A 19,479-nucleotide genomic window follows, 5' to 3' on the forward strand; every position below is an offset into this window, starting at 1 on the left:
ACTAAATGCATATAATTGATGAGCGATGTATGATGAAACAAGAAGGGACGATTGGGCATACTACTTCCACTACTTTTCAACGACCTTTTCTGCTAACAAATCACCTTTTCTCCTCTCATCACCTCTTAAGCCGTCACTTGAATCACCACTGGCGAGGTAGGGTTGAGCCAATACTCTTTGAGCTTCGGGAACTTCAGCAAACGCTTCTCTTAGTTTATCTGTCCCTATACGTTTCACCTCTGAGAAAACTGTTCTGGTAACTTGAAGCAATGGTCCTGCTAATCCCAACTGAAGAATTATATATCTACATGTAAGTGAAATCTCTTAGGGTCAGCATTCAAGTCTCCTCGATTCCTCAGAATGAGTACCACGACTCACGCAGAAGCACCTAAAACGAGTAACATTGCGAAGTACAGAGGGTTGAACAGGACAGCCATAGCCTCATTCCAACCTAACACAACTAAAACTCCATACATCCATATTGGGATTTGAGCAACAGAAGAAACCATTGATCGTTTAGCTTCTACGTAAGCTGCATCTGCTTCTCTCTTGAAACGAGTTTCCAGTGACAGTATTTTCGTGGGTGAGAGCAAAACGAAAGCTGTTGATGGGTCAAAGGGTGTCGGATCTGATTCTACATCAAACGATGATTCGGGTGAAGGTAAGGTGGGGAGCAAAGATGATGTCGATGGTGAAACAATGGAGAATAAAGGTAAAAGAGCTAAAGTTTCGTCTTTTGCTTTGGTGAATGCACCTTCGATATCATCCGCAGGTTTCCATACTCTAGGTACACCAGCTTCGTCATATCTGAATCTCTCTTCAAATGTGGCTCTTAGGGTAGCCAGTATTGTCGCATCAGAAGTCTGCTCTTCCAATTTTCTTCGGAGTGACAACCATGCTCGAGCTCTGAGGGATGCAAGAGCAACGTCGTTCTCTTCGTCTGAGCAGTGATAGCCTATGAAAACATCCAAACATGAGTTCACGTTCTGTGAGAGCGAGCAACACCTTCACTCACTCTTCGCTTTGGAAAGATATGACTCCTCAGCGTCTTCGCTTACGTCTTTATAAGTTTGCAACACGGTATCCCACATCTTGGGTGAAGGTTGTGACAGAGCGACTTCGACAGGTTCCAAAAGCTGTCTTTTGACATTTCGCTGAACGCACACAATAAGAATCAGCTATCTGATCAACTTTCAACTGTTCAAGTGTAGGCTGTATTTGTAACTCACCTCTATGCTATTGACCATTTTCTTAGTCTCATCAGCTCTACATCTATCAGCGATCAGTTTCAAATCTTCATCCAATGATGCTAATTCATGTTCATATTCCCAATCTGTTCCATCCACTTTGACTTCCTTGGCACCGTTCAAGAATCGCTCTCTGGCCGAAGCTTTGCCCTCATTGACGACTTTAGCGAAATCGTATCCGACTTCTTTCGTTCCTTTGATTATATCTTTTGAAAATTTAGCGGTTTCAGTCTTGTGTAGATTTTTGAGTTGACCAAGGAAAAGCGATGATAAGGATGCGTGTAACCCAGATAAGAGATCTAATCTCTTACGTTGATATACTCCCGCGTGATATCGCGAAGCATCCCGATCGAATTTGCCTTTTTTTTCATATGGTGTCAGCTTTGTGCTGTTGACAGTATGAGGAATCTTACTCACCTAAAGCCGTATCTAGCCAATCTTTCATGAGCGAACCTAGACCCTCGACAACTGTGCCTGCTTCTACAGGTCTTCTGACAATTTTCGAACTAGCCAAGAAAGTTTCGGTGACAGCAGCAGAGAGCTCATCACATCTGAATTGCGCGAGGAGCTCTTGCTGCGTAGGTAGATCAAGATCTTTGTTGGTCAAGACTTGTTGCTATAAGGTATTATCAGTTCGACTGGAAAGGAGCCGGTTACGGTATGTAGACTTACCCAAATCCCTTCCATGTAAAATCCAACTCCATCCGCTGGGATTCGCTTGTGATAGCTTGGCTGGAAAACGTAATCCGATCTTGATCGATCTGTGAATCGTTTACGAAGCTCTATCACTTCAGATTCGAATTTCTCAGGCATGAGGACTTTGTGTGGCAATGCAGCGAATGATAGATCGAAATAGGATGTAAGAGTAGCGTCGGCAAGGTGAGGTGGCTATGGGTGCAACGCGGTCATCAGTGTCGTCGCAAGAAGTCATGTACGATCTGTATTGAAGACAAGTCGAAGTCATGACTTACTTTTGACAGACTAGCCCAGATCTTTTCCATATCCTGTGTCAAAGTAGCGGTCAAATTGCTCATTGGTGTTGCTCCGACATGATCACGAATGACGAAAAGGATGAGTGTTTTCTCCTGAGGTCTATGATAGTGTATCAAGTATTAGCTATGCTGGTTAACTCATGTTGAATAGCTTACTTTGCTTTCGTGCTATCACCGCCACCACCAAATAATCCCAGATTGACCTCGAAGACTGTCTTCAGAAGACCCATATTGGCACCTTGATATAGACCAATTTGATGTTCCCTGTACATGTCAAATCCGACATAAGCATTCGCAAACGATGGTTCCTGAAGCCAGTCGTTTAGACCTGTATATGAATTTCAGACAGTACACACCAAAGATTCACGATCAATACCTCTGTACTAGCCAAACTGAATAAAGCGCTTTTTCTTTCGAAATCTTGATCTTCGCCTCTTTCTCTGCCGTCTGTACCTTCCACATCCATCACTAACGTATTTCCATAAGACGAAGGACACATCCAAATGCCTTTAGTCGTTTGTTGTCTTCTAGATTCATCCATAACATCGAAACTAGTTCCAAATAATCTGTTCAACAGAGTTGATTTTCCAGTGGATTGAGATCCAAATACAGATACTACATCGTAAGCGAACCCTTTATCTAGTAATCCCCATTTGTCTAAATAGGGTGAGAGTTCTTGGCTATGGATTACATCGTCAAACATCCATGTCAGTCCGTGACTCCTTCCGACATACGGCATAGAGTGGTTAAAAAGGCAGATTGAGATACATACGTGAATTCCTGGTGTTCATTAACGATTTGTAATCTCCCTTCACCTGAATTGTTTATACCATCTTGTGATTTTGACTTGATGGTATTCGCTGTTCCATTAGTCGTTGGAGGAGGCGACACTATCGATATTTCTTTGATGGATTGACGAGCTTCATCGGTTGTCCTAGGATCGTTCAAGAGTCTCTCGAGTTCAGGTGGAGGGTTTGTCAGTAGATCAGTCGCTATTTGAGGGGTCTGATTCATTTTGATCGTCTTTTCGAATACTATGGTGATATGATGACGATAGCAAGAGATATATAGGTCTTGTACTATAGATGTATGATTACTCCTTTCAAGGTATAGTACGGGTCAGGTCCAGTATTAACTCTCTCTTGACAAACTAACTAACGTGGATGAATGGATACCAATTGAATCACTTGAAAGAATCGAAAGTGGTAACGTCATTACTATTGTGCTGCAAGGTGGGTAAGTGGGCTACTCATTCACAGAATCACACATGATTGGTAGTCACCAAAATCTCTTATGACGACGCGACTTATCACTTGGGATGAACCTTTCACACGATAATCTATCCTAGCTCCTTCTTTTCTAACCTTCCTTCATTCCACCCTCTGTTCGCTTCTGGTCATTTCAAACATTCACAAGGGTACCCTACCAAGCTGCCAGTCTGAACTGTAGTAAAAAATGTCTGACTCATCATTCAAGAATCGCTTAAGCGAAGATGATTTCTCAGATATTGTCAAGATATCACCCCCTAACTCATCAGCAACTTTATCTTCGTACGGTACAGTCGATGAATCAAGTATAAAATCAGAACCTGTTTCCTCTGATCACTCTTCTTCTCTGTCTGGTTCTGGTTCTGGTTCTGGCACCAGAAGCAACTCCAACCGCTCTTCCTCTGGCTCCTCCGTCTCGACCGACCAGAGCAATTCGAAAGTACCGATCTATTCCAGTAAGCCAATTCCAATTGACAGTAGAAAAACACCCACCGAAACCATCAAGAAGGAGGTCAAACCTGATGGGGAGATACTCAAGGACGTCTCAGGTGTGGTTGAAGATACAGTCCGTAAAGTAAGACAACAATCTGATAAGTAGGTCCTCACCCTTTATCAACTCGATTTCACTGTTTTGCTTATCACTTCAACCGTAGACTTCAAGTCGCCGCTCAGCCGTACGCGGATAAGACCCGATGTTTCGCTGAAACAAGACCTGTCCTATTCGTGAGTCAGCTGCTGATGATATTCACAACTTTCAGGTGACATGACTGATACATATAAGTAGACCTTCATTGCTATTTGGGCAGGATTCTCCATGATCCCTCTCTTGGTATTCCTGTAAGTTTTCGGTATATTCCAGACATTCTTGGAACATCACAGCTAATCATCGAGCTTTCCCAGCGGCTTCGCTTTAGCTACGACTGTATTTATCGTCTCAACGGCTGTGTTCTTCTCGGGTCTTGTCATTATTGGGACAGTGTTAACGGGAGGTAAGCTATTTACTCGGTAACCTGCTTCGAGAGACTTCAGCTTATAATGATATTGTAGTCGCTGCCTTCATTGGTACTCTCCTGTTTGGCGGTAAGCTCGGGAAGTCCTCTGCATTCATGAAATCATAAATTGATTACCAAGTGCAGCTGCAATCCTGACCCCAATCCTTTTCATCACCACGCTCCTGGCCCTAGGAACACTCACCACGCTCCTAGGTCTATTCCTCGTCCATAGATTATACCTTCACGTGTCTATCTCCAGTTCCGAAGAAGGATGGACGACTTCAGCTTTGAGTGTAGGAATCAAATCATGGGCGGAGGAAACCTTTCAAAGAGTGCAGTCTTCTTTACCTGTTTTTCAGAAAACCAAAATCATTGAAATAGGTTACGACACCGGATCTGGAAAAGGGCTAAAATGGGATCTTGTCGAAAACGTCAATACAAGAGGAGATGTCAATCCAATAATCAACGAAAAAGTTGATAAACCTGAGGTTGAAGATGCTTATAATTCGAGTGATCTTTCGAGTTCGGGCTCTACGTCAACAGCAGCACCATATTTGAACGAGAAAGGTCTGCGAGGAGGGAACAGAGAGGATATCCCAAGAGTAGACGATTGGTCGGAGAAACCAAACTTTAGGTAGAAAACATAGTCAGAGTATATCAAGAATCGCTTTGTGATATGGATTGAGAACATGAAGTTTGCATTTGTGGATAGAGATTAGTTGTATAGGCTTATTTAGAGCTATGTATCCCATGTTATATGTTAAGCACGCACTCCTAGTGAACTTACGCTTGCCTTTAAAAGATTTCCCATATAGTCGCATGCTACTGTAACCATGTTTGCCATTCTGTGCAGCAGTATGATTACCACGTATACCATATAAGAAGACAGAAAAAAGCTTCTATCATGCATTTGACCACAATATTTTGAGCCTTTCATCATTTCTTTGTTCCTGGTTGTATTGTATGGGGATTAAATGCGCAGCAGCTACTGATACTACAGCAAAGGCAAACAAGCTAAGAGACAACAGATCTATTTAGCGTGAAACAGATCAAAAGAATTTCTATAGATATAATATTTGTTTTTTCTATTCGAGCATTTGATAATTGACCAACTACTCTCTTCTCTACTTGATCTTTCCTCCAAAAACCTCGAGAAACATTTTGACGACGTTACTTAATATCGTTGATCTCTTACCACGTCGGCATATCCCGCGGTGACCCACAAAATCCAAACCACATCCACCTGAAATTCCATCCTTTGAATCACCCTGAATAATCACATATAAGTACACAAAATACTAAAAATCCCTAACAAACCGGGGCAAAAACGTGATTCATCAACCAACGAGATTGTGAATATATATATATATGATAGTGTGCATATGTTCAAGCTTCTATTGAGAATCAAGTAGGACAACAAACACAAGGCAAGGCGGTCATTGGTCTTCTCATTCTTATCTTCGCAACATCAAGTTGTTGGAGAAGAGATTGGAGGTCAAAGAACGGCATTCTTGGGAAAAAGGACGCTAAAAGTTGGATTTGGGTCCGTTATATACGAGCATATATAAAGGTGCGCAGTCGATCGAAAGACGGAGTTTGTATTCAACTACCGAACTTCTGAACGAACTCTTTTATTACATGCCACCTTTCAGATCCAATTCATTCAATACCAACTATCGTGCTTCAGCTGACCATTTCAAAGTAAACCGCTCGTCATAGTGTGCGACGTACTCACCGCTTCACCAAAACAAACATCATCCCAAAGAGGCTACCATCCCACTCTCCTTTCTTGCACTCCTGGCAAAGTTACCCAACTCCGACGACAAAGACAAGACCTCATTGATACGCGTCGAAAGGGTGGAAGGGAAGAAGGCGGTTTGGCATCATAAACAAACAACGAGCAAAATTCATTCAACACCACTTGTACAGCCTTACAAAGCTGCGAACTCTCAGAAAGATACGATTTGGAACTATCCTGGTAACCACGAATGAGCACCTAATCATATCAACGCATCCTCTTACTCCATATACTACCGTCACTCGTCCTTGAGTCAACCACCTTATGGCTTCTTCATATTCTTCTTCATCAACAAACGGTTGTCGCAACCAGACAATGGACCGGTCCCATTCTCACAATGGTGCTTCACCCATCATTGCTTCACCACATACGACCAATGCGAACCGACGCGTCTCGACGGCTGTAGTTTCGAGTGATGATGATAGGATATTGACGATGCGAGAGAAGGATCCACAGGGCAGTATGGGTAAAGCAGGAGGTGTCAGTAACGGTGTGACCAGACCGAAAAGAAGGTTGAGCAGGTGAGTCGTCATTCGTGTGCTACTGCGTCGGTTGGGGAGAGTCATGAAAATATAAGGGGGAGGTAGGCTGCATATAACAGTATATGGGTTTCTTTACGCTCGAGCCCTTTTCCCAGATTGCTCTCAATTTGAGAAACAGCCTTTATATCATTTCCATTGTCATCTTCGATAAATTGCTATAAAGAGATCAACTGACTAACCATGAAGTCTTCCTTCCCTCCCCCATCCTTTTTTTAATGGACCGAACAACAGAGCAATGTCCACCAACTCTGTCAACTCACCTCCCTCCTCTCCAAAACTCAGTCAACCTCATTCAACCTATCAAGCCATGCAGAATCACAAACATGATCATGCACATACATCTCATTCGACGAGTAACCACCACCAGCCAATATATAACCGTTCAAACCCACCTAAGTTAGATGATAAAATTGGGATGGTCAGTTATGCCACTCAAATGGCAGCAGCAAGTAGAGAGAAAGATGGACCGCCGACGTTATGGGGTATAGAATTGAAATGGATCTCGTGAGCAGTTTTATTTGCCCTATCAGTTTCAAACTAACATTCATCCCTTGACTATCCAGTCTTATCACACTTGCCCTTCAAAACGCCTTCCTTACCATTATCATGCACTATTCCCGTATAACAACAGCGCCGGGCAAGACTTACTCCGCCGCTACAGCCGTACTCCTCAACGAATTGCTCAAAGGTACTATATCAGTATTCATCGCATTGAAACGAATCGACACGAACATGACAAATTCTCCTCCTCCCCCAGTGTATTCTGAGAAGATGAATTCTAAAAATTCTGATCGAAGATCATCCTCAAAAGCTTTCACCATGTTTCATCCCTCTCGCATAACGACTTTAACAAAAGCCGTCTTCTCACCGGATTGCTACAAACTTTCGGTACCCGCTATACTTTACGTGATACAAAATAATCTCCAATACGTGGCGGCTTCCAATCTAGATGTTGCAACTTTTCAAGTAACATATCAGATGAAGATTCTCACCACAGCTTTTTTTTCAGTCTTGATGCTACGAAAACGATTGACTAGACTCAAATGGGCCTCTTTAATCATGCTTGCTATCGGAGTGGGAATCGTACAGATGCAATCATCTGCAACGCCACCTCCTACTATCACGCATCCACCTCCTCATGTTGGACATCATCACGGAGAACATCAGCTACGTGCTGAAATACCTCTCATCCCCGAAACAACAATGACACATCGAAGAGTAATGCATCCTTTCAAGGGGTTTATAGCTGTCACGTTGGCCTGTATGACTTCTGGATTGGCAGGTGTCTATTTCGAGTTTATCCTTAAATCTTCTTCTGGATCTGCTCCTCCACCAGATTTATGGGTTAGAAATACGCAATTATCCCTTTTCTCCCTTGTTCCAGCTTTGGTACCCATCATCGTTGCCCCTAATGGCCCCGAAGGTATGGGTTATATAATGAAAGTTATGTCTGCTTTCAGCAACTTCAATGGATGGGCAATTGGCACTGTTATCACGCAGACTCTTGGTGGATTGATCACTGCGTTGGTAATCAGATACAGTGACAATATCATGTGAGTGCAGAATTTGACCGATCGGGAGAGAGATAACACGCTAAAACTGATGATTAATAGGAAAGGATTCGCAACCTCATTATCAATTGTTATTTCATTCCTTGCATCCGTTGCATTATTCTCATATCCAATCACACTTGCGTTCGTGTCGGGATCATCAATAGTGTTGCTTGCTACCTACATCTATAATTCACCTGGAAGTCCGCAACAACAGTCATCGAGAACGACAGTAGCAGTAGCACCTGGATCACCCATAACAACATCTGCACCTATCTTAGGTGAACCCGAAAGACCATCGAGAACATCAAGTGTAATCAATTTGTTAGGATTGGGATCAAGTTCAAATACAGGTTCAAGAAAACCTTCTTCAACTGATTTAAGGTCACAATTCGCTTTCACCCCCTCTTCACCAAACCCAAACACGAACACTTCGGGTTCAGGTTATTCAGCTTCCGCACCTGGTACACCTTATTTAGCGAGTGGATACAATTCAGGTAGAGCAAGTCCATCTCCACATCTTGCAAGTGCTGCTCAAATAGGCACTGGTGGTCCAGGTACAGGGTTCCACAAGGAAAAACCAAAGTTGACCTTGGACATGGATGGGAAGTAATTATTTTGGTTTGAGGGGCAAAGGGTATTTGATGTATGGGCTTTTTGGGCAGAAATAGGGAATGATCAGTGTGGATATGGTATCTAATGCAACTAATTTACGTATTGACTGCCACAGCAGAATGTGACAAATCACATTGAGCAGAAGATCTCGGTAGAATCGGTGTCATTGTGACACAGATGTTTGTCAGTAGTATATACATAATGAACTGAATGAAACAATATACTAATCACGATAAGGTAAATAAGCTGGATAGTTAGGATGACCGATTAGTTGATGACTGAACTGTTGTTATTCTTTGATGACAATACGATGTAGTCTTCGCAGGACTTTGGAGTCATTCTGACCATATGAAGTGCAGATAAGTTTTGAATGCTTTTCTCTATTCTGCGCATATTCCAGCATGGGGGCAAATATTCCACGGACTCACCGTTCCTCTCCATCGGTCTCATAAAGGTCCACTTGGCTAAAAAGAGGAAAGACAGTATCGGTCAATTCACCGAATCATCAAATATACGGGTCTCATCGAAAATCACCTTTTCTCCTGTAAGTCTGCTTTCGTCTCTTCTTTTGCTCATGACTTTTTGATACGCAGTCAAGTATTCATCAGTTTTTGGATCCCAGATTAATTCATCTAGCCATCGATGAGGTTCTTTCCTTTTTTCGTGGGTTGACTTGTTTGATTTTGGTTCTTGAAATAGATGAGATGGAAGTTGGAATGGGGTATCCTAAGTATAGCATTAGCCTCCGAGTCTCATCGATCTTGATATCGCAAGAATCATCTCGAGTGGACCATAGGGGGTTGGTATGACTACTCACTTCCCTTGTCCATTCAAGGTTTGATGTGATATTCTCCGCCCAGATCCTACCGAAGAACAAGATTTCACCACTTGACGAAGCGGCTCTTCTCGATGCTTCATATTGTTCTTTTAGTGAGACAGACATTTCACCTGGATAAGTAGTTGGGCTCAAAACGTTTGTAGGTCTCAACCAAATTTCCCTTGGACCTTTGTTGACCTCGATATCTCTAGCTGCGACTTCTTCATCTTCTTCGTAGTCACATACCGAAGAATATCCATCCACTTTACTCGTCGATTGCTGAGTGAGATTTGAAGTAGAACTGGAAGTGCAGGTTGAAGTATGATTTGGATGTTTTATAATTGCTAAATCAACTTTACCTACCCAGCCTATACGATCCTCATGTATAGCCAACCTTCTTGCGATATCCCATATGCACCAAAACAAATTTTCACATGTAGATATCCATGGAGATCTTTCATCTTCGAACACACCTTCTTTGTGTTCTTCGATAGTAGGTAAATTCATTATACAAGTTTGTTTTGATTTCCTTAATATATGATCTACTATCGTATGTCGTAAATAAGGTCCTGCATTTATCTCATATGATATTCTTTCCGTCTGGATTTGAGATATGGATTTGGAGTTGGACTTAGGTTGAGATTTGGATTTATTGATTGGGTGATCATCTGTATCGGCTCTGAGGTTAGGAGGATCGATGTTTCCCGTGAGGTCGTAAAAAGGTTTGAACGAATTGACGGTCAAACAACCTATATTGGAATTGGGACATGAAAACCCTGATGTAGACAGAGATCCAGTCCAGATTAAAGGCGAAACAGACGTTGGTGTATGAAGTCGAAAGCGTATCTGTTGGGACTCGGCGAGTGAAAGAAGACGCGAGATTGAAGGATTGGCCAGATCACGAGTTGACGAAGAAGCGCCAATCATCTTGACGAAGGAAGTGAATCAGTGTGGTCCGAGGTGATCATTCATCCAGCTCAGATCTGAGGATGATCGTCAGATCACAGGGATTGGAAAAGTGCTAAACAGACGGGATGAAGAAGAAAGAGGAAGAAAAGGTCAAAGAAGAGTTCGCAGTTGGGAGTAATTGTCAAGCTCAAAGGTAGAACTGTTGTGAGTCAGACGGTCCGTGCGTCGGTTTTTACAGCAAGATCACTTATGTATATGACGGTCAGAACAACCGTGCAAGGTGCATTTAGACTTTCTGTTGTTTCACTATATCATGTATAGCCTTACTCTGCTGCTTGAATTTCACCAGGTAGTCGACCCATGTGGGCGGCTGAATATAAAACGCCATTCTTGCGATTGATGTGGAAGCTCTCGAGACGGTGTTCTTTCGCATACGCACAAATAATGTTTCCACCTTCAGTGTGGAGCGAGTATCAGTAATAGCTTCATGCAGACGTGCATTTGTTACAAACCATGATAGCTCCAAATGAACGTTGAAGCAATATATGAGCAGCCGTCTTTCCTGATTTGGCGTTTGTTCGGCTTGTAATGGTTTGATCGAGCCACCATCTCGGAAGATCCTCATATGCTACGTCCGAAAGATCGTGCCTGCGTACTTTCAACCTTGAAGTGATCCTTCGTAGTCGTGACGAGCAGAAGGCCATCTGTAAACAATGTCTGCTTGTGTTTAATTTGGCCGTTGCCGGTCATTGCTGGAAACCATCGTAGTCAAATGATCAACTGCCACCACTCTCTCGATGACCAAACTTCCATTAGATCATCACACCAAAATCTGTATGTGACGTCAATCGGTTACGTCGTGTGATTTCATTGCAGAAAACAGCTTAACAAAGGTTTCATGCATGTAAACTCGAAGGAAAAATCAGCTAGAGCAGGATTCACTGTCTTGAACGGGGATGTAGCATATGCATGAGTATATAAACTAATAATACATAGTAGTTAATTTGTTCTCATTCATCGCTTTCAACTCAAGACCAAAATTAGGAAAGAGATATATCGATTCACTATGGGTAAACAACACGTCAGTGTCATCTCATAACTAACTCTATTATTTGACTCCCCACATCTCCAGCGAAGAGAGTGACTCCAAGACATCATCAGCTGATCACATACTGCCCGGTCTCATACAGGATGACACACACGTAGCTTCTTATAAAGCTCAAAATGACGGACACGACCTACCGATCTCCCAAGTACCCAACAATGCTCAAGGAAGAGATGTACCTGCTCAAGCTCAACATTCAGGTCATGTAGCTGATCATCAACATGATTTGAAGAAAGCTCAAAACGCTTTACATGAAGGACTGAGATCGGAAGGAGAACCAGGAAATAAACCTGATTCTGGAGCTCAGCAGCTTAACACCTAAACTCTTGATCGAGTAAGCCTAACTTTCTTTTTGTTTTTGATCTGATTTACCAAAGGTAGAAAGAAATGATAAGACCAAGCTGATGATATACTCTTTGACCAATAGGATCAGCCCAGATTCGAGAAACATAGCGAGAGAATAGGCGGGTACGATATTGAAGAGATGGCTTTAAAACAGTAAGAAGTAAAGAAAAAAATGCACTAGTTTACAGTTATGGTATTATTTAGCGCAGACATACCTCCTCGATACCTTGATCGCATGTGCAGCATACAGACCGTTCATCTCCAAACTCGCCACATCATGCTCGAAGTGAAGATGGGACTTTCATGTATTGCTTCACGCATAAGATTAAACAAGAATCTCGATCTCTTGACTGTGATAGCGGCTCTAGTTTCTGTCTCACTTAGATCGACAGGGTTCGATCTAATCTCTGGCGGTCTACTACCCTCTACCGCGATTTCATATTCCTCGGTCTGATCGAACGAAGACGGATTGATTCCAAGCTCGGTGATACTGTTGCTCGAGTGGTGACTAGGGAGAGATAAATAACTGAAGTTGTCCAATACGGGTTGTCGAGGCGGTAAGAAACACTGCGGACGAGGCCTAACTGCATCATGTTGTCATAAGCTTCGCGAAGGTATACCATCGATATGAGAGGAACAGACAGAGACGGAGAAGATGGATTTTTGAGATCAGCGATGATGTCAGCCCCCATGACAATCCTGATACAGCTTGACAACCCCTTAGGATGTGTCACGGATTCCTTCGCAGAGTTGGTAAGCAGCAGTAGCTAGGATATCCTGTCAAGGGAAAAGTCCAATTCTGTCGTCACGTTATATTGGGTCTGTTTGCTCTGTCGTTGGTCCAGCCGTGCAGCGTCGCCAATGTGAGATCGTGAAACACCATCTAATCAAGAAAAAGAGGATCTTGGATACAATAAGTAGTATAGTATTGCTCTTACCATTTCGAACTCAAAATGTAAACATTCAAACCTTGGTCGATTGCCTTTATCACATAGATACATCTTCAGCAATCGTCATATAATACATCATATCTAGCGATCCGCAGTTGCATGTTGATTACATATTCAAGCCACTTATGATTATATTTATGTTCATGTAAACAAAGACTGAATGAAACATCAACCAAAGATTCGCATCTTCGATTTAACTCATTGGATGTGAATAGCGGAGGTTTTCTAAGGCGATATGAAGAAAGCATGTGAAAAATGATACGGTTTTCAGGTCCGAGGGTTGTTTAGTCACGACGAGTGAGGGAAGCGGATTTCGGTTTTATGTTATGAACCGCTCGACGGAAGTAACCAATTCCGATCAATTAACGTGTTTTGCGATTGGGTACCTCCTGTTCTCGACATCCATTTATTACGAGTACTGAGCAAAGAGAGACACGATGCGGCGTCTGATATGTTTTTGCGATGACCATCAAAATATGAAGCATCGCATATAGGAGATACATCACGTATACATCGGCGTCAAAATCTTGTACGGCAACGGGATATCAAACACATTCTTTCGCCTAAACAGCTTTGATCCTACTTTTAGGGAACTGATGAGCTTGACATCTTCCCCCCCATGTCTTGGTTCCTGAGAAATACCCTCTTCACTACCATTCCCTCAATACAGGAAGGACACGTCGACTAACTTGTCAGCTACTTACTCTTCGATACACTAGCTGTATCGCTAAATTGGATTGCCCCCGTCCTTCCTGTGTAATTCCCATGCGATGCCAAAGACCATAGGCCGTATTATGCCGAATAGTAAGTTTATCACCTCAACCAACGACATAGCTTTCTTTCGCAAGACCGTTTTTGTTCAGCTTGGCAACTTGGCCTTTCCAAGTCAGTGAATACACCTAGGTGAACTTTCGATCGAGTGCCAAAATACCAAAATAAATGACAACAGAATTTCATTTGACTTTTTGCGATGCCGTCTTCTTATTACGTTGACAGCAATTCCAATGAAGAAAATAATGCTTTTCACAGAACTCTTCATCTAACACACATCACAAGACACAAAGGAGACAGGTTTTTTGGATGCGGACAGAAAGAGCGGGATCGGTTGTACCTGAACCTGAGATCACGTTAAACTTTGAATTGTTTATTCCGTTACTCAACAACAAAACAAAAATCAGACCTCCTCGTGAGCCCCGCACAGCTTTTTTCATCCTGTTTTTCATCATCAGTCTAAATGAGGCGTTTGTGCGTGTGTTGCCCTGAAAAGAAAGTTATCCTGTTCGTCAGGGGCCAAAAATACAATAAGGGGGGGATAATGCAAAGAAACTAGCGAATAAGCTGTCTTTTGCTATGTTATGTCTTTCATTCATGAGAAGAAGAACTAACAGAAAAATATATAACAAAATAAAAGACAGAAAGAATACATAAACATCGTCAGCTGTCCTCATTGTGTTTTCTCTCTTGACAGCAAATTAGGCTTTGGGCATCATAGTCAATCGTTTCGGTAGTCAACAAACACAACAAGGTCATCCACCCATCTTACAGCGATTCCAAACTTATATATAACAGAGTAAGATCGGCCGGACCTGACGGATCGAATCACCCGACCCCTATAACAACTAGATTTTTTCCTCTCTCATTCTCAACCAAACTCTCTTTTTTGGTGGGAAAGAATATCATAAAATAATATAATAATCATCACCATCGATTTAAACTTTACTCATCCCAAATCGTTGAAATACTACTGTTTGGGCTTGGCTTTTTACATATACACTTCACGTTCATTCTCTTGTTTAATCTCATTCCTCATTCTTACGTACCAGAGTATAGGTTCTATATATTAGCATATAGCATTCGTAATTCAATCGCATTAATACCGGCATAGTGGTGTGGAGTTTCTTCTGTACATATACAACACACAGCTTTCACTTTTTCCCTCCTTTCCCACTCGTTTTGCAAAAAACCTTTCTAGCATCCTTTTGACATCTCATCGCCCATTCCCCCCCGCTTTACAAAAGGAATCCATTGAATTCGATTTGTATCCCTTTCAACTTCCAAACATCGCTTACTCTCAAAGGTGAGTCTTCTATGCTCCATTTTCTCATACGATCAACCCTTTGTTCCGTTTCATCATCCTGTTTTCGTCCATCAATCGACTACTTCAAAGTCAGCTCAAAGCTAATTCCTTCCGCCTTCGTCTCTCAATAGATCGTCATACTCTGACTATAAGTAGAATACGAGTTTTTCGTTGTCCATTCCACTTCTGATTTTCATACCAACCATATCGGTATAATTCTTAAGTTCAGTGGTGAGTTTCACCATTTTCCCTTTGCCAAGAAAGAGGTCCAAGCGAGCCATCAAACATCTGTCCCCCTTCTTCTTTTTTCCTTTTACCCCAATGCATTGTTCATCAAACTGACTTCATATATCTACCCAGATTTCGTCCATTGATAGTTGTTTTCACTTTCTTCTTTGAATTTTTCAATTACCACCGGTGGATTGTTTATTCGACTGGTTCAGTTGGTAACTGTCATTTCCCCCGCCACCCTTCCGAATAAACAATCAACCTCGCATTCATTCCAACATGGTCTCTCCTACCAATCCATCTCAAGCCTACTCGGCCGTCCCAAATCCCCGAAACTCAACTTCCTCTCCCACTCAAGCAAACTTCCCTTCTCCCGATCCCAATTCAAACAATGATGATGTATATTCATCACTCGGAGGTCATCATATCAGAGATAGCGCTCTTCTTTCCCCTCCAACTCCAGATCCAGATACTCAAAACTTGCTAGGTTCAATGAGTCAAGAATACATGCCAGCCCCATCAATAATGACTCGCGATTCGACGTATTCAAGTTTGCCTGGTACACCACCATTAAGAGGTGACAACAGAAAATCTTGGGGAAGTGGCGTTGGTTTAGCTGCAGCTGCTGAAGGCATATCAGGTGCACCGGAGGTGAGCTCAGCGCACTCCCTGGACCTCTCTTTTCACATGAGCTTGCAGTACGTTTGCTGACATTTCACATAGCCTCGACGACCCACAAGTGTCGCACGAGCCCCCTCAGGTCTTGCACATTCGTCCCTTGGATGGAACAATGCCAACAACGATCGATTATCCGTTAGTGATGAAGATGACGAACAAGGTCATATCACCCCCGCAGTAGCAGGAATCGGCGCTGCTGAGGTTCAAAGCGAGAAGCCAAGATGGGCAGAGGTAGGAGACAACACGGCCCCGAAAAGGAAGAACAAGAAGTGGCTTTGGGCAGGGTTATGTCTCGGACTCTTGGCCCTCATTGCTCTTGCAGTCGGTCTTGGTATTGGGTGAGTTTCGAGTGTATCAGATACACCATTCTGTGACTAATACGATCGACCAGTCTTACTCGGAAATCCACTAAGAACGGTTCATCATCATCAACAGCTCAAGACGGAACGACCGGCGCATCTACCACTTCTCAAGCTAAAGGCTCCAAAACCACTGCTTCTTCTGGTGCTCCATCTGCCACTGCCACTAGCGGTACCACTGGAACCTTGATCACGCTAGATGACGGATCAACCATGACTTACACCAATCCCTACGGAGGTGAATGGCATTGGGACGAAGCGAACCCATTCAACGTAAGCAAATAATAGTCCTTAAATAACAACAAACGCTGACCTATACGTGCAGAGTTCTTCACGACCTAATTCCTGGAGCCCTCGACTCAACGAAGCTTGGGATTGGGCCAGTAACAGAGTTTACGGTGTCAATGTCGGCGGTTGGCTCGTTACTGGTAAGCTGCCTTCTACCTCTGCTGAACATTGCTGATTCATCTACCAGAACCTTTTATTGTCCCTTCTTTGTATGAGAAATACGCTACTGTCAATAATCAAACTGCCATCGACGAATTTACCTTGAGTCAAAACATGGGTAGTGACTTGGAAAGCGTAATGACCGATCATTATGATACATTCATTACTGAGAATGATTTCATTGAAATGGCTGCTGCTGGTATCAACTGGGTCCGGATCCCTATCGGTTTCTGGGCTATCGAAACATGGGATGGCGAGCCATACCTTGAAAGAGTTTCTTGGTCATATCTCCTCAAAGCCATCAAATGGTGCAGAAAATACGGTATCAGAATTAACTTAGATTTACACGCTGTGCCTGGTTCCCAAAGTAAGTTCTCTTTTCCAGGACGGCAAAGATATCATTTCTGACTCCTACTGCAGACGGATGGAACCACTCTGGTCGACAAACAGGAGCACCTAACTGGTTGGAAGGACCCATGGGTCTCGCCAACGCCCAGCGATCATTAGATTACATTCGAACCCTAGCTCAATTCATCGCTCAACCCCAATATTCTGATGTAATTCAATTATTCGGATTCATCAATGAACCTAATGGAAACGCCATCGGTAAAGGTCCAATCGCTTCTTTCTACCTTCAAGCGCATCAAATCATTCGAGATATCACGGGCATCGGAGCAGGCAATGGTCCCTACCTTTCCATGCACGATGGTTTCCTTGGTGTCACAAGCTGGTACGATTTTGCTCCCGGTATGGACCGAGTAGTCTTGGATCAACACAATTACATGGTCTTCCAAGATCAACCCACCGGTGACCTTGATCAGTTGAAGATAAAGCCCTGTCAGTGGTGGGCAAAGTCCACCAATACCTCTTTCCAACAATGGGGTCCCATCGCTGCCGGTGAATGGTCTGCTGCTTGGAATGACTGCGGACAATGGGTTAACAACGTTGGAACCGGTTCTCGATACGATGGTAGTTACACCGGATACTCTGGAAAAGCTACCGGATCATGTGATTACTGGAACGACTACACTCAATGGAATCAATCTACTATCGAAGCCCTCAATCACTTCGTTTTGGGTAGTATGGATGCGTTCCAAGATTACTTCTTCTGGACATGGACGATTGGAAATTCCACTGGAAGCGTCAAACAGCCCAATCCATTCTGGAACTATAAACTTGGTTTACAACAAGGTTGGGTTCCCCAAGGTAAGTTAGCGGAGCCTGATTTGTGCGTGGTGAATACTTTTGCTAATGACATGCGTAGATCCTAGAACGGCCGTTGGTACCTGTCTCGGCGATGGCGTCGCGGCGGATCCCTTCGACGGGACTTTCAGCAATCCTGCGGTGACTGGAGGTGTAAGTGACCGTCTACGTTTGTACTAAAAACCCCGCTGATATCAAGTTGCAGACTGGCGCTGGTACCATTGCTGCTTCCGATTCATCATCATACCCCTGGCCCCCTACCTCTTTCACCAATATCGCTGCTGGTGATATGGAAGCCATTTACCAGTACACCCAAACTGCCGATCCTATCACAATGCCAGCTGCAACATTCACCAGTCCCGGATCCACAGCGACAATCGATGCGGGTAACGGATGGGCTAATCCCAGCGCTGATAACAGAAAGGCTTATGCTGCGATTTCTGGGTAAGTGAAAATAAGGTTCTCCCTTTCCACACGATGCTGCAAGCTGACGATCGATTCATCTTCACAGATGTTCATACGCACCCGAATACAGCGCAGCATCACTTGGTGTACCAGCCGATGCCTGTGGAGCGGGCCTCACTCAACCTACCAAACGAGCGGAAATACCGATAATAAAGAAAGCAGCTTATCCTCAACCTACGAACCCTCCATCAAGGCGATAATATTGTGACGAGAAAACGAGACGAGGAGAGTCAAAAGGTTGCGACCCATTTAAATGTATAACATACGGACTATTCATTTCATGGCATTTTCATCAAGTAGTAGTATTCCTGTTTCCCAATTCCCATTTCATCTGTCACCTGTCCACACATTTATATATATTTTAATATCACCCATAAACGTTTTCATTTTATACTCTGTTTCTCTTTTTCAACTCAACGACTTAACGCATGTTGATGTAATGACCAAAAAAGGACAATTTGATCGGTTTCGAGTATCATCTTTCTGAACATGTTTCCTTATGTAATTTGATAGTGATAGGGATGTTGATCATCATTTTATGGATGTCATGGCATACTAGCAAACCTTGTATCGTTAATGTCGTCTGCACCTGTCTATTTGACGATCCAACGCATCGCTGGTTCCTCTGTACGCTTTCTTATCATTCTGTTTATAAACTATTATCCTACGAGTATATGAAACGTCATCACTAAAAACGCGTTAGTTCGCTAAAGTCACGTGATATGCCACACGCGACTGTTCATTTTTAATGTTTAATTTCCTCGATGCTTTTATGGTGAACGAGCCACTTTGTCACTACACACACGACCCCGAATCCCTTACTTACCGTTATTCCCTTCATCTCGTCACATTAGAATATCCTAATATATATATACACAGTGTGAATATATGT

The 19,479-nt window shown here is 43.0% G+C and overlaps 6 protein-coding genes across 6 annotated transcripts; 4 read left to right on the plus strand and 2 right to left on the minus strand.

Moving 5' to 3' along the window:
• Positions 1–69: 69 nt before the first annotated feature.
• On the minus strand, positions 70–3,253 carry IL334_003521 (protein SEY1; the record flags this gene model as incomplete). Its single annotated transcript, XM_062935251.1, has 10 exons — positions 70–304; positions 379–955; positions 1,016–1,154; positions 1,230–1,606; positions 1,665–1,863; positions 1,920–2,135; positions 2,219–2,339; positions 2,396–2,503; positions 2,596–2,919; positions 3,012–3,253. The coding sequence occupies 10 exons, from the start codon at positions 3,251–3,253 to the stop codon at positions 70–72; spliced, it is 2,538 nt and encodes an 845-aa protein (XP_062791302.1).
• A 441-nt stretch (positions 3,254–3,694) lies between these two features.
• On the plus strand, positions 3,695–5,137 carry IL334_003522 (uncharacterized protein; the record flags this gene model as incomplete). Its single annotated transcript, XM_062935252.1, has 6 exons — positions 3,695–4,101; positions 4,161–4,230; positions 4,292–4,344; positions 4,408–4,496; positions 4,555–4,587; positions 4,644–5,137. The coding sequence occupies 6 exons, from the start codon at positions 3,695–3,697 to the stop codon at positions 5,135–5,137; spliced, it is 1,146 nt and encodes a 381-aa protein (XP_062791303.1).
• A 1,424-nt stretch (positions 5,138–6,561) lies between these two features.
• On the plus strand, positions 6,562–9,002 carry IL334_003523 (uncharacterized protein; the record flags this gene model as incomplete). Its single annotated transcript, XM_062935253.1, has 4 exons — positions 6,562–6,818; positions 7,026–7,343; positions 7,403–8,392; positions 8,453–9,002. 4 exons carry the CDS (start codon positions 6,562–6,564, stop codon positions 9,000–9,002), a joined length of 2,115 nt encoding a protein of 704 aa, XP_062791304.1.
• A 448-nt stretch (positions 9,003–9,450) lies between these two features.
• Positions 9,451–10,748, minus strand: IL334_003524 (uncharacterized protein; the record flags this gene model as incomplete). Its single annotated transcript, XM_062935254.1, has 3 exons — positions 9,451–9,468; positions 9,539–9,730; positions 9,822–10,748. The coding sequence occupies 3 exons, from the start codon at positions 10,746–10,748 to the stop codon at positions 9,451–9,453; spliced, it is 1,137 nt and encodes a 378-aa protein (XP_062791305.1).
• A 1,048-nt stretch (positions 10,749–11,796) lies between these two features.
• On the plus strand, positions 11,797–12,157 carry IL334_003525 (uncharacterized protein; the record flags this gene model as incomplete). Its single annotated transcript, XM_062935255.1, has 2 exons — positions 11,797–11,811; positions 11,921–12,157. 2 exons carry the CDS (start codon positions 11,797–11,799, stop codon positions 12,155–12,157), a joined length of 252 nt encoding a protein of 83 aa, XP_062791306.1.
• A 3,557-nt stretch (positions 12,158–15,714) lies between these two features.
• Positions 15,715–18,787, plus strand: IL334_003526 (uncharacterized protein; the record flags this gene model as incomplete). Its single annotated transcript, XM_062935256.1, has 9 exons — positions 15,715–16,086; positions 16,159–16,451; positions 16,505–16,745; positions 16,798–16,900; positions 16,948–17,286; positions 17,340–18,125; positions 18,184–18,275; positions 18,328–18,566; positions 18,634–18,787. The coding sequence occupies 9 exons, from the start codon at positions 15,715–15,717 to the stop codon at positions 18,785–18,787; spliced, it is 2,619 nt and encodes an 872-aa protein (XP_062791307.1).
• Between the last annotated feature and the right edge of the window lie 692 nt (positions 18,788–19,479).

Source organism: Kwoniella shivajii, chromosome 4 (assembly GCF_035658355.1).
Source record: "Kwoniella shivajii chromosome 4, complete sequence".
NCBI lineage: Eukaryota > Fungi > Basidiomycota > Tremellomycetes > Tremellales > Cryptococcaceae > Kwoniella > Kwoniella shivajii.